Source organism: Leucopleurus acutus, assembly GCF_964270905.1.
Source record: "Leucopleurus acutus genome assembly, chromosome: 9".
Classification (NCBI taxonomy): Eukaryota; Metazoa; Chordata; class Mammalia; order Artiodactyla; family Delphinidae; genus Leucopleurus; species Leucopleurus acutus.
Genome location: NC_139144.1, coordinates 34,941,825 through 34,962,520, shown reverse-complemented (window position 1 = coordinate 34,962,520; position 20,696 = coordinate 34,941,825). Strand labels below are relative to the sequence as shown.

At 47.2% G+C, this 20,696-nt stretch overlaps 2 protein-coding genes across 2 annotated transcripts in view; one reads left to right on the top strand and one right to left on the bottom strand.

Annotated features, from left to right (window-relative positions):
* DNAH11 (dynein axonemal heavy chain 11) overlaps window positions 1-6,715 on the top strand; it is a 324,062-nt gene extending 317,347 nt beyond the window's left edge. Inside the window, 3 exon segments of the mRNA XM_082845873.1 lie at window positions 4,814-4,926; window positions 5,329-5,469; window positions 6,442-6,715. Of these exon segments, the coding sequence (XP_082701999.1) occupies window positions 4,814-4,926; window positions 5,329-5,469; window positions 6,442-6,689 (502 nt within the window). The 3' untranslated portion in view covers window positions 6,690-6,715.
* A 955-nt stretch (window positions 6,716-7,670) lies between these two features.
* Window positions 7,671-20,696, bottom strand: part of CDCA7L (cell division cycle associated 7 like) — a 50,675-nt gene continuing 37,649 nt past the window's right edge. Inside the window, exons 3-10 of the mRNA XM_082846376.1 lie at window positions 16,865-17,002; window positions 13,392-13,766; window positions 11,702-11,773; window positions 11,415-11,585; window positions 10,535-10,660; window positions 9,455-9,604; window positions 8,258-8,394; window positions 7,671-7,738 (exon numbers count right to left, since the gene is read on the bottom strand). Of these exons, the coding sequence (XP_082702502.1) occupies window positions 7,708-7,738; window positions 8,258-8,394; window positions 9,455-9,604; window positions 10,535-10,660; window positions 11,415-11,585; window positions 11,702-11,773; window positions 13,392-13,766; window positions 16,865-17,002 (1,200 nt within the window). The 3' untranslated portion in view covers window positions 7,671-7,707. The remainder of the gene's footprint in view (window positions 7,739-8,257; window positions 8,395-9,454; window positions 9,605-10,534; window positions 10,661-11,414; window positions 11,586-11,701; window positions 11,774-13,391; window positions 13,767-16,864; window positions 17,003-20,696) is intronic.

Sequence of the window (20,696 nt, the reverse complement as noted above, 5' to 3'; positions counted from 1 at the left end):
TTCCTAAATTCTATATTTTTCTTAGCTGCTTCTTTTCCAAACTTTTCTGACTTCTGTTGGTTTAAGTTTTCTTTATCCCATGTTTATCCCTGTACAGTTCCTATTATTTTAGGAAGACTCTTGATGTTGTAACATAAACACTTTTGGTGTTTCTAACGCAACGTAAAGTCAATACTTTTTCCTTTAGACGTTTTAAGCTCCTCCTGATCTGGAACTGTAGTTCAACTTTAGTTTAATCCACAGTATTTTTGTTTTGTTTACACTCGGCGATTATTATTATTTTTTTTTTTGCGGTATGCGGGCCTCTCACTGTTGTGGCCTCTCCCGTTGCGGAGCACAGGCTCCGGACGCACAGGCTCAGCGGCCATGGCTCACGGGCCCAGCCGCTCCACGGCATGTGGGATCTTCCCGGGCCAGGGCACGAACCCGTGTCCCCTGCATCAGCAGGCAGACTGTCAACCACTGTGCCACCGGGGAAGCCCCAGTCGGCGATTATTTTTGCTTAATAACACGTATAGATTTCTTTGTTCATTGTTGCTTTTTTTTTTCTTTTCTGTACTTTGATTTCCAAATAAGCTCTCCTACTCCAAATGATGTGGGTAGAACTGGTATTAATATCTCCACTTGACAGACGACTGAGACAGATTTCATGTTTCTCCCAAGACAATCCAAGTATTAATTCTTCTATATAAGTGATTTATAGATAAGTAATTTGTATACATGACAAATAGAGAAGGAAAACCATTTAAACTTTTGTCATGAGATTCAAGACTTATTTTTGCTGTTGACAGACTGTTCCTTGGGAATGTTTTTAGGATGCTTTTGTCCAGGTCATTTGCAAAGATGGCCTGTGGTGAATTTGATGTATGTTTGAGAAAACGCAGTTATAAAACTCTTGTGGTATGGAATATAGATCATTCAGAAAAATGATGTTAAAAGTATACAACATTATATTTGACTGTGTCACCTGTAGAGAGTTGTCATAGTTCAGCTACTGTGCACTTGCAAAAATCATGTCAGATGACTTATTTTAAAGCCCAGCCACCTATGTTTTTTTTTCCTCACCACAAAGAGCATATCCAGAGACCATGCCATCAGCCATAGATACGGTAAGAACTGCCCTGCTGCATTATAGCCACCAAAGCGAGGTTCCCTGAGAGATGTTTGCAAAACTTCTGTATTTCTGTTGTATCTTTCTTTTCTTTCTCGTCTTTTACGCCTTTGGCACAGGGTCCTATTTACTTTTAATCCTAAAATAAAAGTGAGCCCCTTTCCAGTTGGCATAAATTCAGGAAGTAGAGTTCAGGCCACATTGGGGCCACGTGGTCAGCACTGAAAAAGGCAAAGAGGAAAGGAAAGAAACTGGGCTTGAGGTTCTCTGAGCTGCTGAATCAAGCATGACTTGAATCAGATTTTCTCTGGAACCTTCAGTTATAGAATGCAAAAATGCCACTCATCACTGAAACAAGCAGCGGCAGCATAGATGCTGTGCACACCTCACCTGGGGCTCCTCTGTCCTGGATCCCCTCTTCATTGCCCTAAAGGAGGAAGTACACGGCAGGCTTCCAGTGTACGTGGTAGGGAGTAGATGGTATTGTGTCTGAATTCTCTTTACTGCCCTCTCACTCGATTAATGGTCTGTCTACCTGTATGTAGAATTCTAGATACGATTATTTTCTCTCAGAACTTCAGTGTTACAACTGCATTGTCTTCTGGCGTTTATTGCGGCTAGTGAGTCTGTTCATAAATACCTGTCATTCCTTCACAGCTAAGTTATTGTCTCTGGGAGGCTTTTAAGAATTGTTTTCTCTTGACCCTTAATGTACTAATATTCTGTAATCAATGCTCTGTAATTTTTACTGCTGTATTTAGGTATGGTCTTTTAAAAATGCATCTTACTTGGTACTGTGTGCTGTTACAAATGGGAGGCCACAGGTGTTTCCACCCTGTAAAATTCTTAGCCTTTCTTTCTCCAAATATTGCCCTTGCCATTCTCTTCACCCGCCTGAACTCGCCTTATGTTCCATCTGTGTGTCCCCCCGTGTGTTCCGGGTGAGTCTGTCAGTTCTGGCTGATCTTCACTGTGTCTTCAATTGTCTCCTGTTCTCTTGCCTACTGTTTCTCCCCTGAATTTTTAGTTTCACGTTGCTTATTTTGAGGGGAGGACCTAGTTTATTTATTTATTTTTCTTAACACCTTTATTGGAGTATAATTGCTTTACAATGGTGTGTTAGTTTCTGCTTTACAACAAAATGAATCAGTTATATATATACATATGTTCCCATATCTCTTCCCTCTTGCGTCTCCCTCCCTCCCACCCTCCCTATCCCGCCCCTCTAGGTGGTCACAAAGCACCGAGCTGATCTCCCTGTGCTATGCGGCTGCTTCCCACTAGCTATCTAGTTTACGTTTGGTAGTGTATATATGTCCACGTCACTCTCTTGCTTTGTCACAGCTTACCCTTCCCCCTCCCCGTATCCTCAAGTCCATTCTCTAGTAGGTATTATTCCTGTCTTACCCCTAGGTTCTTCATGACATTTTTTTTCTTAAATTCTATGTGTTAGCATACGGTATTTGTCTCTCTCTTACTTACTTCACCCTGTACGACAGACTCTAGCTCTATCCACCTCATTACAAATAGCTCAATTTCGTTTCTTTTTATGGCTGAGTAATATTGTTTCTAGCATTTATTGTTTCTAGATTTTTTGATGATGGCCATTTTTTGATGATGGCCATTCTGACTGGTGTGAGATGATATCTCATTGTAGTTTTGATTTACATTTCTCTCATTGTAGTTTTGATTTACATTTCTCTAATGATTAATGATGTTGAGCATTCTTTCACGTGTTTGTTGGCAGTCTGTATATCTTCTTTGGAGAAATGTCTATTTAGATCTTCTGCCCATTTTTGGATTGGGTTGTTTGTTTTTTTGTTATTAAGCTGCATGAGCTGCTTATAAATTTTGGAGATTAATCCTTTGCCTGACCTAGTTTTGTAATTTTATGACTGCCACCCTTTTTCTTTCTCAAGTTTAAACAAGTGTGTTAAAAGTCTTGATTTCAGATTCCTCTTACTTTTATTTTTTGGGTTCTCTATACCTTCCTGTTTATTGGATTTGCGAGTGGTTTTCCATGCCATATAATCAGTTGTCTTCATACTCAAATAACAGTTTGGCTGGTTATAAAAGTAATTTAGCCCATTCGTTGTCAGAGGACTTTGTAGGCATCGTTCTACTCTGCTTAAATGCTGCTGTGGAGGTGTCTGAAGCTAACATAATTTTTTCCCCTTTATATAAAGTCTTCGTATTTTTTCTTGGCTGTCCAGAGGAGTCTCTGTCTCCAGTCCACATTAAGATATATCTTAGTGTTGATTATTATGTGTCATATTTTCTTGCAACATATGTCCCTGATTATAATGATTCAAATTTGTAACTTAGGAAAACTCACATTTTCTAGAACTGTATTACTAAACGTGTGCTGTTTCATTCAGCATTCGTCCTAATTTCTACTCTAACTAACTCTTTAACTCCTTTTTTCCATTTCCTTTTGGTTTTTTTTTTACTATTCTGCCTTATGCTGCTTACTTTGTGCTTTCATTTCTGTAATTCTTTTCTGCGATTTTTCCAACTTAATTTCCTCACTTTTTCTTACCTTATCTGTTTAATGCATAATCTTGTTATACAATCACTCATTTTTAGAAAAACTTGTTGCTGCAGTGTTTACCCTCTTGTGACAACATTTTATCCTTGCTTTTCCTGTTCTTTGCCTTTCTTCTTTGTGGGATCTAGCATGGAGTATGTTTTCCCTAAAACCAGCTATTTGAAAGAATTTAATATGGGGCAAGGCCCAGGGCCATGTTCTAACCTGGCAGGAATTTTCCTCGTGACCCAAGTTTAAATGTGAACGTTTAAAAGCCTTTCCTCCTTCACGGCCCAATCTCAGACAGACGTTTCCTCCAAGTGGTGGTCTGTCGGGATGATTTCTCACTCAACCCTGCTTCCTTGGCAACTGTGAACGAAACAAGGTCCCAGGAAGTGTCAGTGCTACCTGCTGTGGCCCTCACCCTGGAGACCTTGCTTTGCTGCCTTTTTCCCTGGGCTCTTTGCTCTGTGCTCCATTTCCCTACTGTTTTTAGCAGTCCTTCGACCTACATTTCAGTATCTCCTCATTTTATGAAAGTTCATTTTTCCTTAGCTTCTGTGAGCTGGCTTCCTCACAGGTAAATTTTAGATACTTCCTACCTGGCCTAATAGCTGTGCCCACGGGATGAGAGAACCTGTGTAAAAACAGCAGTTTCTCACACCACAGGCTTTGGATGGATGGAAGATGGTTGGTTCCCTTCATAGCCTTTCCTTTCCCGCTTTCAGGTAATTACTGCACGTGGGAAGGCTAATGTCACGTTTTACTGCCCCTGCCTTTCCTGGCAACCTTCCCCTCGCCATCCTTAGATACACGGGGGGGGGGGGGGGTGCTCTTTCCCGTGTGTCCCTGCGTACCTCCGTGTTGGCATCTGTCAGCCCGGATCATACACAGATCACCACGTTTCACTGGGCGGATCTAAATAAAATAGTGGTTGAATAAACGGAGGCAAATTTTTCGGTCACGTTTCCCAGTGTTTCTTGTCCCCAATCTCACCGGGACATATAATCTAGCCCTTTAAAGGGACAGTGTTCTGCAAATCGTCAGCTAACGATTTCACTGGTTATCAGTTGTGGACCTCTCTACCACCACTCTTCACCCCGCGGACTCTAATCTTACTGAAAAACTTTATTACCAAAAAGCAAGTCTGTTTCTTCTTACCTTCTACTCACCAGGTTTAATGACCTCCTCTTGCGATGTCGGGAACTGGATACCTGGACACAAGATCTCGCCCTTCCGGCTGTGGTGTGGCTTTCTGGCTTCTTCAACCCTCAGTCCTTCTTAACCGGTAAGGGCTGGGGCAGGGCGGCCCCTGATGCTGACAGAGTCACACCCCCTAGCAGAACCCCAGCCACTCCCCCTGCGCTGGCCACTACAGAGGAAACAAAACGCCCGGCAGGACTGGAGCAGCTGAGAGAGGTGGGATGGGGTTCACCCCGGTCTCTCACGTCGGTTCCACTCTGGCACGGCAGAGCACAAGCCAAATGGGGATAGCCGTGCCAGTAAAACTCCGTCCCCCAAAGCAGGGAGGTGGTCCTGCTCTAGTGCAGCCACGTGGAATGCCCAAGAACACCCCGTGGGCCCAAAGCACGCCTCACTCAGGGAGATGCTCAGCTTAGACGGGTGGCTGCCGGGACCCTTCTGTCTGTGGCTTTATCCTACCCCATTCCTGTCCGTCCTCCTCCCAAAGCAATCATGCAGACCACGGCTCGAAGAAACGAGTGGCCACTGGATAAAATGTGCTTGACTGTTGAGGTTACCAAAAAAACGAAGGAGGATTATGGGCACCCCCCCAGGGAAGGCGCATACCTCCACGGGCTCCTCATGGAAGGTAAGATGTCCCAAAGAGTGAACCTTTCTCACTCAGCTTCAAGTTGGTATTTGTCCTTTGTTTATTCCATTGGTCAGCACTCACTCACACTGGTGGTTATTTACCTCGTTTCCGGCTTTCGAACAATTTAAATGCTAAGATAGATAGGATGTGTGTCCAGTGTGAGCCAAATTTTAAGGCCATGGCTATCACTTAAAGACCTATACACTGAATTTACTTTGCTTTTGAATCAGTGCAAAAATCTTTCTTCTCCTTTCTAAAAAACTGTTTAACTTCACCCTTGTGGTAAAATACCATCTCTCTAAGCCTGTAAGATGCCAATGCATATTGTGAATCTCTGCAGTAGCTTCCAAGTTTATTCGCCCATGCATTTACCTTATCTTGTAGAACGCTTCCTCTTACCTTAAAGGGCACTTGGAGAAATGCTTTCCAAGTCTCTGCCAAGATGCTCCTTTTTCACTTTCAACATCTGAACACGTGTGGCATGTGCTTTAAAGGCGGGGTAGGTGGTATAAACAACAAGTGACCTGAACTTAGACGAAGAAAAGAAGGTGCAGTGGGGAGGGAATGTGAGTTGGACACGTCTTATACTGACCATAAGCATACGCAGATGCACTTCTTTAAAGGAAGGACAAACTAGTTTGCTTTACTGCATCTGTGATTCTCTCTCACGGAATCTGTTTTCATGTAAGTAAGGTTTACACCTTTTAAATTCAGATCATTTAGTTTACTGTGCACAGGAGAGAGTTCAGGCATTAGCACAGGAGCAAGAAGAGTCTCTGCTTACAGTGTATGCGTGGCCCCTGGGCAGCAAGTACCCTCATCTCCCTCCCATCTCAGTCATGGGCCAGCTCGCTAAGGAAGCCACTGATGAGGAGTGAAGTGACAAAACCGGAACGTTTATTGCCTACAACAAACAGAGGCTCAGTACCAACATACAGCACGGTTGTAACCCTTGGGTTTATGCTGTAGGTGCCAGATGGGACAGCCAGTCAGGAGCCATCGTGGACGCCTACCTCAAGGAGTTAAGGTCTGCAATGCCAGTCATCTTTGCAAAAGCCATACCCGCGGACAGACAGGAAACCCAACACACCTACGAGTGCCCTGTGTACAAAACCAAAACGAGGGGCCCCAACCGTGTCTGGACCTTCAGGTTGAAGAGCAAAGAAAAGGCGGCCAAATGGGTCCTGGCAGGCGTGGCCCTCCTGCTGGAGGCGTAACAACGGCCCTTGCAGAGGGGCTTCTATTCCTCCCGCCGGAGCACCGCGGAGATGTCCTTGTTCCCACACGGTCGTTTATCCTACTGAGAGGCATAAAACAGAGTCCAGCTTATGTAACTTTTAAGTAACTAACTTAGCATTCGTTGTTTTTAAACAAACACCATCTCTGAAAAGTAGAGAAGGGGGACAAAAAGAAGCAAATGTAGAAAAAAAGATGGGAACCCTACTGAAAATCTGTGCATTTTTAGCTCTCCCCAGCCTTCCTGCAACACAAAAAAGAGTACAGTATAGATCACATTTTCATCAACGTTCCACTGAACCTCCAAAACAATATGGTTGGAAGTCTCCTCCCGGTCCATATACGCGGGAGCCTAGTTCTTGTAGATAAACAAAAAGTATTAGCCTTTATGTTCTCTTAAAATATAGAAGCCACTGGCCCCAGGCAGCCGCTCCTCCTGGCCAGCAGCCCTCCAGTGTCCGGAATGTGACTCACAGTCCACTTTTTGTTCAAGTGTTAACAAAAATAAAACTCAAGATCTACAGGTAATTGCACCTTGTAATTTAGGGGAACATTTTCAATATAAATTTCCAATGACCCAGAGCAGCTTAAACTATGGTCACTTGTGATAAGGTAAACTTAAAGGGGACGTAACCCGTCACAAGCTGGCCCTCCAGGGACTGGTTTGGGAGGTAAAAGATCAAGGCAACAAAGGCAAGAGCTGCTTACACGATGATGTTTTCTCTGGGGTAACTCTACCCCCCCCATCTAAACTATGTTTTTTAAATCAGCTGCAGATGCTTTTAACAATTCAATCTATAAACAGGCCTGCGTATACATGTATGTCGATTCCTCTCTCGTCTTCCTGAGAAATCTTTTGAAGTATATAAACAAACAATCTTTAAAAAAAATATTTAGATCTACAAAGAATTTCTGTATACAAACACAACCATAAGAAATCTTAGGCACAAATGGCATGTCTTGTCGGAGTCCTCCATGGTGAGCTGGCTGGTTCTTCTCTTAGTTGTCTTTTACCAGCTGCTTTTGTAAGCTGAGAAAAAATGGGAAGCATTAGTGGGACGGAGGCACGAGCACAGCGGCATCCTAGGTTAGAGGCTCAACCATCCCCCGGAGTACCAAGCCCGAACCGGCTCTCCTGTCACCAGCTCAGGCCCGACTCCTCACGCACACACAGTGGTGCGGGCCGGCCCCCAGGGCCACTCGCCTGACTCCTGCGTCCCTGCAAGCAGCCTCCTCGTCCGAGCGCACGTGGCCCAAGCCTCCCCTCTCCTTAGGGCTGCCGCCTTGGGCCTTCACAGCGTTCCCTCAGCCTGCCTTGTAGACTCTTTACTGTTGGAGGCAGTCAGGGGGAAATTCTAGCAAAGGAGGGAACTTCCCGATAGGGAAAATACCAGTCCCGAGCTTGCCCAATGCAAAGAGACACAGGACGACTGGCACTCGACGTGGTTTCTAAGAAGCAACTGAAACAAGGCAACCCCGTACCTGCCTAGAGGGTCTCCCCGGCTGCACCCGGGAATTCCCACCTCTGTTTTTGATTTGTGAGGCTTACCTCTCCAGATATTCCTTAACGTTATTATAACCGTAAAACTTGGCCAGATGAATGAGGATGCCTGTGGCACAGCGGCCATCACGCTTCCGACAGTAACTGCAATTGCAGATGCCCCGGCAGGGAGGACACACCCAACCCTAGGGAAGCAATGGCAGCAGAAATGCCCGTTATCAACAGGCTCTCCCCGCAAGATGAGCTTCTGATTGAGCCTGGATCACTCAGCCTCTCCACCAATCTTTAATCACGTGAGACTCTTCAGATAATCCTTCACCCTGTGACAGGTACTAATGTCTCCTTCCCCTCGCATGTTTCAAAAAGGTCCAGAAAGGTTGATCACCCCAGATCACGCATGCAGAAGCACTGAAGCGTGTTGGTTTTAAACAGGACCAGGTGCATAGTTAGTAGACGTATGTTCAAAAAGTTTTGGAGAATTTCAGGTATCAGAGCCAGTGCAGGGCCCCTTACGACTTCACAGGTCACACGCCCAGGAGGTCGGCCCTGCTTCTGAGAGCATAGGGTTTCTCAAATCCCTCAACCTGAGTAGCAGTTTACATTCACCTGCAAACTCGGGACAGTCTATTTACCCCCATGACTGCTGACTGCTGCATAAGAGGTCTTGCAGCAGTTAAGAGCACAGCCTCTGGAGCCAGACTGCCCAGGTTCAAGGGCATACACACTAACCATCATACTATGTATTATCTCATTTTACAGAGAGAACCAAGGTGTTGGGAGGCTAAAAGAATAACAACTGAAATAAACTGCACTAACAGACGTGAAATCTCAGAGCAGTGCAGGTGCGCACAGAAAGCACCCTACACCACGGTATACCCACCCCCTGGGCCTGGCCCCGGCAAATCCATACCCACCCCCTGGGCCTGGCCCCGGCAAATCCAAGGTAAAGGACGCTGCTGGAGGAAAGGGACACAGGCTCGCCTGTACAAACCCTAACTCTAAGAAAGCTTGCCTCTGACCCTGGAAAGCGAAACGCACTCTCTTCTCCAGTCCTATCTAGGGCAGGAAACTCTACTTTTCATTGCTGCCAGTCTCAAGAGGCAGAATGAAAAGGAGGGTGGTGAGGGGGGTCTACAAAACCCAGAGCTCTGCAGCTGCAGGTACCCGATAGAGGGCCCAGGAGCCCCGTCCTCAGCTTGCTCCCCTCACCGATACAACTCAGGCCGAGGCGAGCACTGTGCCTACCGGGTCCAGCAGCGCCGATCGCACGTCCTCCCCGTAGCGATTCCGCAGGCAAGGCCCACAAAACTGTCCTCGCACCCCGCCGCAGCTCTGGTTCCGACACACCGTCTTGGTGTCAATGGTCTTCTGCCGACACTGGTGGCAAGTGTTACCCTGAGGCGGAAGGTGGTGGGTGGTGAACATGGGATTTGGAGGGGGAGGCCCACGAGGCCACACGGATATCCTAAGTGCACAAAGCAGCCCTGCCTCTCCCCCAGAATCGAGCAGTGCTGTTTCTCTGGTACAAACACTGGCACTCTCTGGCAGCCTGTAAGCACTTTTAGTTCTGGGGCCAGAGAAGCCTCTTAGGGCAGATGAGACTGAGCAGGGAACCTGGAAGAAATGATCAGCTGGACAGAAATGATGGGAGAGACCAGAGCCCACAGGGGTGACAGGTGACTGAGTGATAAGCCCTGGGCAGCATCGCACGGCTCCAACCCTGTTCCTAGCAATCGGTTTATGTTCAGGATAAAATCTCCTGGTTTTAAAACGTTGGCAATTAAATTGAAAACCTTTTAACAGTATTTAAGACACTGTCCCATTATCTAAAAAGGATGCGAAACGACACAAAGCCATCCTCGACATTACCATTCTAAGAAACTTAACACATTTCCTACCTACCAAAGATATTCGATCAAACTTTAGTTTCTATTGGTTATATAAAATATATATTATACATACATTTTCAACAGTGTTAGTACAGGGTTAATATTGGAAATATATTTCTGTTGGTTATAAAAGCGTATTAGTTTTTTCAACGTTTAAAACATAAAAACTATTTAAAATATAACAATTACAACTGTGCTTTTCCAGACTACACCCCTGCCTCCCCCCACAGATAATATGCATCCCCCAGAGAGACCTGTCTCCCCTTTCCCAGTTACAGCTGCTCCCACTCGGAGCCCACCTCTGCGCCCTGGGGAGACGGCACAAATGCGTAAGCCCAGATACAGTTTAAAACAAGGCAGGATTTCAAATACCAGTGCCTGGGACTCGTACAGTATAAGTCACGATCATGTGAATTATTCATCAGATATACTTTACCAGAACTTTATCATAGATTTTATCTCGAACAGTTATGGCCACATTCTCCAAGTCCTCTTCAGTGATGTCCTCCACTGGCCGAAAAGAAGATACACGGCGACGTCGTCGATATCCCTGGCATCTCCCCTGCAGAACGAGCCAAAGCAGAACTGGGCATTAGATGGCTTGGGCGGTTAAAAACAAATTATCGAAGTTTTAAGCTCCTCAGAGCTCTAGGACCATGCATGTTAACTATGTCCCTCTTCTGTTTCCCTGCAATCATTCATACATTTTAGTCATTTGCTGAGCTCCTATCCTTAGTGCCAAGCCTCCCTGATAGCAAGGTGACACAGAACGATAAACCAGAAGCTCAGGGTTTCCCTGACCACTGAATGGTCACCTGCGGCAAGCTCTGTGAGGCCGGGGAAGTGAACCACACTGAACAGCCAAAGCCACAAATAGGAAGGGTCCAGAGTGTCTTGCTCTAGACTGAAAGCACTCCAAACTCCCCATTCCTAAACAGAAAGACCAGAGACATCACTGTACTTGCCCACAAGCAAAACCACGAAGCCACCTGCTGCCGTTATCAGCCCTTTACAGCCTCCACTGGAGATGAAGCTGGGGTCCTAACCATTGCTCGGTTTAGAGGAAGGACCCGCTTCATGGCCTACAGCTTAGATCAAGCGCAAGCTTAGGCCCCGGGGTTCTTTTCCGAGTGCGGTCCCAGGAGTACCCACAGCATCTGGGAACTTGGCTGAAATGCAACTTCTCAGCTGCTGCAGACCTACTGAGTCAGAACCTCAGCGCTCTCACCGAGCCCCAGAGGGCTGTGATGAACGCTCACGTGCGAGGACCGCTGGCTTAGACAAAGAAGCATTGGTTCATTATAGTCAGAAAATACCCCGCTTGTTGTCTTCCTTCTTCTGAAACTGTAAAACTCTTCTGCGAACTTGGCGGCCGACACGGTGAAGTTCTCCAGGGCGAACTTCTCGGGAGGCCGTGCGCTCCGGGCCGGGTTGGTGCGCCGTGTGATCTGTCCCTCTGAGAAGGCCCGCCTCACTGCTTTCTTCTTCTGCAGGTGAGAGCACAGACACACACACAACTGGCTGCTTTCTGGAATGAAAGCCATCTAGCAACCGACTGTGTGCATGAGTACTGGAATCAATACATATAAGGAGTTCCACTTACAGAAGCTGAGTTCGGGGTTCGGAGCGGGAAGAAATCTGGCATTGAGTTCAATTCCGCCAATAACTGAGCAAGCTGAAGTTCAGAAGAAAGAAAGGATCGTGCATAAATATTGCCACGTCTACTTCATCTAACACGTTAGCACAAGTCTTCCAGTTTGCAGCCATGAGGAACTTGTAGTTTACATAAGATCTCAGCAGTTGTTATTTTTTTAACCTCACATGTAAAGATTTTTATCTACGCAGGTGAGATGCTGATAGCATGAGAGGAATAAAATCTATGCCCGTTCCTTAGGTAGAAGAAGACACGATGAAAACTGTCCTGGAAGGTCCAAGGCCTGGAGCATGCGGTTAGAATCGTGACTGGGCTACTAACTCTCAGTGTGACCCTGGAACCTATCATTTTGCCCACCTGAATCAAGTTTCATCATGTTCACAACAGAAAAGGCCCAACTAGATCATTCCGGCAGTTATTCAGAGCTCCGAAACACTGATTCTTTAAGTTGGTTAATTTCTTATCAATAATTTCTGAAAATATTCCCAAATAAACACCTAAGAACACCAAATAACAGGCATTAACGTGCCAATCATACAATTTAATTAGGATTCCTTTTAGTTTTAGACTTACACAGAGGTATGGGTGTCACCCCTAAATCCTAAAATCATGAACATAGTTTATTTTTTTTTTGCGGTACGCGGGCCTCTCACTGTTGTGGCCTCTCCCGTTGCAGAGCACAGGCTCCAGACGCGCAGGCCCAGCAGCCATGGCTCACGGGCCCAGCCGCTCCGCGGCATGTGGGACCTTCCCGGACCGGGGCACGAACCCGTGGTCCCCTGCGTCGGCAGGCGGACTCTCAACCACTGCACCACCAGGGAAGCCCTCATAGTTCTTATTTTAAAGACGCAGAGAGATACGATGCTAAAAATTTCTCTTAACTGAACACAAATATGTCTCTGGATAAATTATACCCCAAAGTAGGCTTTATATTTTCTTAAGCAACTTAATAGACATATAATAAGACTGCATATACAGTATCATTAAATTATGCTTTTTAAAAAGAAAATATTAAAGAAAAAAATATACTAAAATACTAAAAGTGATGATTGGTATGATTTTTTAAAATTCTGTGTGTATAAAATTATGAAGGAAACCACAGTTACTGACCACATACAGAAAAACCAAATACACAAAGATTTCACCTTGTTCCATTAATTATTCTGGTGAAAACATTTTAAAGTGATTCAAAACTGCTCAGTTCCTTTTAATACCTAGACCCCTTTCATTCCTTTAGCTGATACCTTGACACTACAGCATCTAGGTTGAAAGCTGCCTGCCTGACCTGCACAAAGCAACTTCTAAGTGGGCTTCATGACACCCACGTTTACACACTGCTTCTTTCTGGTGGGAACAGGGCCTCTCATCTCTGTAAAATACCACTGCATATTTGCAACATAACTTGATCAACAGTAAATGGCGTTTAGTCCATGGCACTGTGGAGGGGGCTAAAAATGGTCCTGGGAGTCTCTGTTCCCAAACCAGAGCTAATCAGGTGATAACCGCTTGGGGTCCAAGAAAAGAGAAAGAACCCACAATGCCCAGAGCACACTTCCTGACCGAAGCCAAAGCAGCAGCGGCTGTAGGGACGCAGCCCTGGGAGCCCCAGCAGTGGCTGTCTTGGGCCACGCGGCCTTACCATGGCTTTGTTCTCCTCGATGTTCATGGTCCTTTTCAGCAGGGCATCTGAGCTCTCCTGGCCCTCGTCCCTGGAGTCGTCCTCAGACTCAGAGGCAGAATCTTCCCTTTCCTTCCTCTGTCTGCAGCTTGTCTTTCTTCCAAGAATTCCACTCTTACTGTCCTGTATGTGCGAGCCAGAAAACAACGGCTCAGGAGAACTGTTCTTACCGGCAGTTTTTGCCGGTTTCTTGGTGGGGAACTGAAAGGCTACCCGAAGACCAATACTGCTTCTTCTCGGCCTGCTGCTTCTAGGTGGAGCCTCTTCTTCTTCATCTTCCTCTTCCTCACTCATGAAAGATGCTTTACCATCATCACTGAGCTCTGACTCCACGAGCTAATGAAATGAGAGAAAGAACAAAGACAGTGCCTATAAACAAACCTTCAGAAAGACACACACTTAAAACCCCTCTGACAGTATTTTAGGAGAACAATGCATAGTTGAACGCTCTCCCTTCCTATTGGTAGTTCCCTCTGAACTCTTCAGTTAAATGCGCAAGTACTTTGTAGATGAACAAAATCAAAGAGCAGGCTGCTACGCACTCTGGCCCAGCCACAACCACCGGCAGACTGTGTTCTGTTCAGAGCATCAGGCTGGAAGCCAACGCTGACGAGATGGGCTCCTCCCCAGTGGACCAGCCAAGCTGGCACACCTGGGAGCCCAGGAATATGGGAATAAAGAAAAGGGTGTGCATGACATCAGAGGTATCCTCAGGTAAAAATGGAGTGCTGAGTGAAAAATAAAGTACCATTCTGCCCGAACTAGCTGGAACACAACTCATGAGTAAGAGGGACAGGAGAGCTGACTTCATTTTAGTGCAGTGACCAAGGAGCAGGCAGATGACCTGCCATCAGGGTCAGTGGCGGAACCTCATCCCCAGGATACACTGGGTCCTCACTCAAGGGAAGCCTCCTCCCCTTTCTGTAACCCGCAGCGCCATGGGGTGCAATCAGGCAGACAGCTCTGCAGGTGGCTGCAGGCACCTGTTCAGTCAGCTCAGCCTCAGTTTTCAGTCTCCACTCGGCATAGGTCTCCAGCATTAAAACATAACTTGGTTTCACACGTGAGAACACAGAATGGAAGGCAACAGCAAGGGGACATCTCAGATGCAAAGGACTCTTAGCAACAGCAGAGATGGGTTTAAATACTGGGATCAAGGTCATCGCCTGGCCTCTTTCCTTGACCACAGGCTGGACAGTGTAGCCTGGGCACCTCTGTCAGGGACTCAGGTTGTGAGGAGAGCTGAGAACAGCACCAGGAGCCGCCTGGGATTCAGTTAATGACTCTGCTTCTTCCTCGGTGACCACCCGCCCAAATTCCAGCTGGACTCAAGTTAAAAATAAAGCGGCGGGAGGGGAAAAAAAAAAAGCAGACAGGGCTTCCATGGTGGCGCAGTGGTTGAGAGTCCGCCTGCCGATGCAGGGGACATGGGTTCATGCCCCGGTCCAGGAGGATCCCACATGCCGCGGAACGGCTGGGCCCGTGAGCCATGGCCGCTGAGCCTGCGCGTCCGGAGCCTGTGATCCGCAACGGGAGAGGCCACAACAGTGAGAGGCCCACGTACCGCAAAAAAAAAAAAAAAAAAAGCAGACAACTTCCAAACCTTGGTGTATGTATCAATGCACAAAAAGCCAGGCAGAGAAATAAGACTGTACTGTACGGAGTTACCTATTTGTTTTAATATCCTGAACTCTCCACATTAGTAGCTTTGGAATTCCAAATAGTGGTCTGCAGAGGAATCTATGTTAGAGGACACCGTTGGAGAACTTCAGAGGAATTCTCTCCCCTGACTGGCTTTATTCATTTATCATAATCGCCGTCTAGCCCCCGTCTCTTTACCAAGGCCGTGGAGTAGCATACTACAAAGGACTGAAGTATGGAAAGCACCAGTGGAGACTCCGACCTGAGAGCCAGCACCACGGCTGCGGCAGTTTCACGTCTGGCTACAAGACCACTGGACACCAACGTAGAGTCATACCCTATTGCCAGAAAGGTGGTCTCACCACTACTCACTAGTGTGGGCGGGAGGTTGGGTGAGGAGGCAACAAGGCTTGCTTTCTCACTGAATTTCAAAATAAATGTACAGGTGGACCTGCCCTGAGCTATGAGTTATATCAGAGTCAACGTAAACCAAAAAAAAGGTGCTGGGGGTAATTCACTTTCGCATGCTGGAAACAAATTCTTTGAATATCCCAACATTACTTAGCTAAAGAAGAGAAGATAAACAAGTCACTAAGAGTAGGTGATACCCATCAGGGTTTGGAAGGATCTCTAGAAACCGGAGCCTTGCTGGCCAGAACACATGAACTGCCATGCAAATAACTTCTGTAAAGAAAGCCAAGGGGCGGGGGGCTGAGGCCAATAGGTTGGCACAGGTCTGTGTTGCTATTCACAGAAATAAATCACCATCAAGCAAGGCAGCCTACCATTAAGGCTTTCAGGCCTTAAGTCCCCCCAGGAAAAGGTGAAGGACAAAGCAACGCTACTGGTTACAGCTTCTTTAAACACCCACACAGGTTCCACGCCACGAGTGCTTCTCTGGGAGCTTCTGAACGTAATGAGGCTTAACCGCTCTATCCCTTATCTTGATACCAAAGAAGGAAGTGGTGTATTGATTTTATGAGATAAATGTATGCTACTTTTCAGTTAGTAAAAAACATTTTTATGCCTAAAAAAATCCAAAGGCTGTTCTTCAAAGTTACCCTGAGATTCAAATACTGGTCGGCAGTCAACTGGCCTAACTAAACACATGGACTAAAAAGAGATCAACCAACAAGTCTCTTGATGGCAAAGGGCTGAGGGGCAGACTTCCCTTAGGAATCAGACAAGCCCAGGTCACCTTTATCATTAAAAAGCATGTCGTGATCCAAATCAACAATGCACAGACAAAACTCTAAGTTTGTACCACAGCTAAATTTCTGCCAAATCAACTCCAAACCTAAGAACATTACTTGGCGCACAACAGAAAATGACTTTCAGGAACTTGTTACTCTCAGACCCTCCTCTTTTCAGATAAAAGAGGTTCAAAAAAGTCTGAAATAAATTCTCTGATAAGGATAATAAGGAACGCCTGGGACACATCCCCCCAGACTCCAAAGGCACCCAGGAAAGACAACTGGATTTTCTCTAAGAGCATAATGGACTGGTGGGCCAGGAATTCGCCTTAGAATAGCCGAGTTTACATTTAGCTAAGTGGCTTAGAAGATGGACACGTAAGAAAAAGTAAAATCTTCATATTTTGTTAACTGGCTTATAAGATGAACACGTAAAAAACAGTAAAATCTTTATATTTTGTTAACTGGCTTATAAGATGAACATGTAAGAAAAAGTAAAACCTTTTCATGTGTAAAGTGAGTTCTTACAAGTAACAATACAATTCGGAACCAGGACTGAAAATATTACAACCCACCCTCCCTCACGTTGATAAATATTACCATTACTTCTGCGTTACTGTTAACATTCAGATCACTCTGCGTAAATCCTTCAAAATCTTCCGTCTCTGAGTCACTGTCCTCTCTAAAAATTCTCCTTAGCTCTTCTGTGAAGGTTGTGGACTGGAAACGCACATCCTGCTAAGTTAAAAACACATGTGTCACGGAGAAAGCAAGAAGAACAGAGGCTGGCAGGAGCTGGGGACAAGGGCAGTCGCTGTTTAATGGGGACAGAGTTTCTGTGTGAGACGATGAAAACATTCTGGAAACAGATAATGGTGAAGGCCTCGAGATGCTGTGAATAACGCCTCTCAGTGTCTTGCAGGCAGCACACTGGGACTTACCGCACTTAAAAATGGTTAAAATGGTAAATTTTATGTAGGTTTTACCACAATAAAAACACACGTATATATATATACATATTTTCCATAGTTTGCAGAAAGTTAGACCCACAAATTGAACAATTTCAAAAAACCAGAATGGCCGCAGCCTCCATCAGCTGGTGTCCCCGGTAGGGGCTGATGGAATTCAGTTTCTCCCGCCGGGGCGGGGCCATCAGGAGCGTCTGCGTTCACACAGAACAGAAAACACATGGAGGAGAAGACCTGGCCCTGGCTCCTCCACGCACGCTTGGCTTTCCTTTCCAACAGCCATCCCAAGCCGGCTCCTCCCAGGGGAGATGCCTGGTTCACAGACAGCATGCCTCCGGGCAGGACAGGGCTGGAGGCTTCCACACCCCGCCCCGCCCCGCCCACTGCCGAGGAGAACGCAGTTGCTCCGTCACCCGCTAGGGAGTCCCTCTCCCGCAGGAGGTGAGAAGCAGCCACCGCCGCCGCCGGCAGGTAGCAAGGGAGCCCGAGGAAAGATGTTACACGGCTGACTCAGAAAGGACATGTTCCAGTAATGACTTTTTCTTTCTTTTGAACTCATAAAAATAAATGGCATGCTTGAAAGAGAGGAGGGGAAAAGCAAGAATGGCAGTACAGAACGGAGACCCACAAACCAGCCTCCTCCAAGCTGGCAGCCAGGCCTGGAGTCCATGTCCCCTGCTGCCTCTGACGTCTCCCCTCCTACCCCTGATGCAGGGGTATGACCCCTCATGACAGCACATGCGGCTGGAGAACCTTTATCTCCCTGCCTGCCTTTTCCCTGACTTTAATTATATACTTCTTCGACCTCGGATAATCAGTCTCTGGAGAAAAACAGACATAACAGACGAGTAGAAAAATTTCCTGGGGGAAAAAAAGAAATGCCTATATCCGGCATTTTTTTTAAGCTTAAAAATGTCTCCTGTGAATTATTATGGGTAATTGGAGTGACTGTGCTCAGATGTAAATTACTTCATCCCTTTGTTGATAGCTGTGATGCAGCTGCTTAAAAAAAAAAAAAAATTCACACACAAAAGGGAAGTTTCTTTAAAGTGAAATTCAAATTGTGCTTCAGGGAGACCAGCGCCGGCACTGCTGCACACACTACGTACAAGTTCACGCGGCTTCTCTCGGCGGGTTAAAATGGATCCGGAGTGTGTGAGGTCCAGGTGGGGAAGCAGCAGGCCAGGGTCTGTCATGAAGAATGGTGCGCGGTTGGCTCCCAAGGAAACCCACCACCTCCGAGGGCAGGAAACATCTGGCTCAAGAGCCCTGGGCCAGCCCCTGCAGGCTGCTGCAGGGCAGTGGGGCCCATGTGCACACTTCATCATCGACCCAAAGTCCCTGGCTGGAGCCCGAACACGTCATGCCTTGGAACAGCAGGTTCCAACCTGCCAGTCCTCTGGCTCTTTCTGTGCTTTGAGCTGGTGTCACAGGCAGCCGTCAGCCTGGGAGAGATCAGTATCTTTGGTGGCCAGTTCTGATAGAGAAAACAAGTCAGCTGCAGCCCTAGACCAAGGCCCATGCTTTTATTCTCCTGATTTCACAGGGTGTAAAAACCATCTTTAATGGGGTCTGTAACAAAGCGAACATCCACTCCACAGTCTCCTGTGTCCCTGGTTACAAGCCTCACACAGCTCTTTGTTCTCCGAAATCTGACCGTTATCCTTAAAAATCACTACTAGACAGTATGTTGTGGGCTTTGGTGACCTGCATCTACCGTGATCAAGAACATAAGCAGGGCTTCCCTGGTGGTGCAGTGTTTGAGGGTCCGCCTGCCGATGCAGGGGACACGGGTTCGTGCCCCGGTCCGGGAAGATCCCACATGCTGTGGAGCGGCTGGGCCCGTGAGCCATGGCCGCTGAGCCAGCGCGTCCGGAGCCTGTGCTCCGCAGCAGGAGAGGCCACAGCAGTGAGAGGCCCGCGTGCCTCAAAAAAAAAAAAAAAAAAAAAGAACATAAGCAAATAACAGATCAGAAGAGAAGCTAACAGAGTGGTGACTTTTTTTTTTATTTTGAAGCTCATGGGATGTGAAGAAACAGACTGGAAGTCATGGTGGCTGAACCTGTCAGACAAGTATCCCACCTCAGTTCCACCCCACGGGTGCTCCTTCGCCCAGGGGCACTGGATGTATGAAACAAGAGGAAAGGGACAACCCAAGGAAGCAGCCCAAGCCGGGGAAGCTGGAAAGCACCATTCAAGTACGAGGCCCCTTCCATCAAGGAGCCTGTCATTTAGTAAGGGAGCTGGACAAGTCCACTGGTCACCATGGCGAGGATCAGTGTTGTAAGGGAGACACACGCAACATGGCGCACAGAAAGAAAGGAAATCCAGTAAGACTTCGTGGAAGCAGAATCATTTGACCTGCATCTAAACTGGGCTAGAGGCTAGAAAGATGCTGAGAGCGCACAGAGGCAGGATGAAGAGCCTGGACCAGTGTGCACGGGGGGCAGAACAGTGCATGCGGGGGGCATAGATGTAGTTTCTGGTCTCCCGCTGCAAAGCCCGCAGGAGAGAGCCGTGCAAGGCACGAGGCTGAGAAGTGGGGCTCCTAGATTAGGAACATCCCAGCTCGGCCACTTCTCAGATGTGAGGCCTCAGACCAAGTCACTTCACCTCCCCACACTTCAGTTTCATCACCCGTGAAACAGGAATAATAACAGCGCCTGCACCTTCCCAGGGAGATAGTGAATTAAGGGCACTCTGCATGAAAAGCATGTCACGGGCCACGGAATGCATGCTGGGGTCAGACTCGGGAGCAGGGCTGGACTGGGGGCAGGTGTGAGGGCACAGGAGAAGGGGCAGTCGTCACAGCAGCAAGAGCGGCCGCTCTGTTCCTTAAGGCCTGCTGCCCGCCAGGCTCGTGCTGGCGCTTCACACAACGTCCCGCGCCGCTCAGAGGGCCACTCACGCCGGACCCAACAGGCTGCCCCTCACTGCCTGACCACATTCGAACGGAGGGACTGGCGATTTCTGAACAGGGGAGGATGGCGACCAGAGCTCAGTCCCACACCTGCGGGAAGGACTATGAGAACCACGGGAGCTGAGGAGGGAAGAGACGGGAAGGGATGGAGGTGAGGAACATGGCAGAAGATTCATCAGCTCCTGCGAGGGACTTGAGGAGATGGGTGAGGAAACAGGAGGCGTCAAGAGCTCCAAAGTTGGAGACAAAAATGGGGAAGACAGACAACCAGGGAGGGAAAATGGTGAGTTTCAGATCTCTCTTGAGCAATGACGACGGATCCAAGTGTCTGTCAGAAGTACATCTGGGGCTGGAGGGAAGACCCAAACCACAAAGGACCAGGAGGCAACGGCTGAGACCGGGCCAGGCACTGAGATCATTAAGTGGAAAGGTCTGAAGATAAAATCGTGGAGAACATCCACAGATGGGGACAGGAAGTAGAAGGGATGACAACCAAGAACAAAAGGTGTAAGAGAAAGAGACCAAGGGGCGTGGAAGCAGGTGG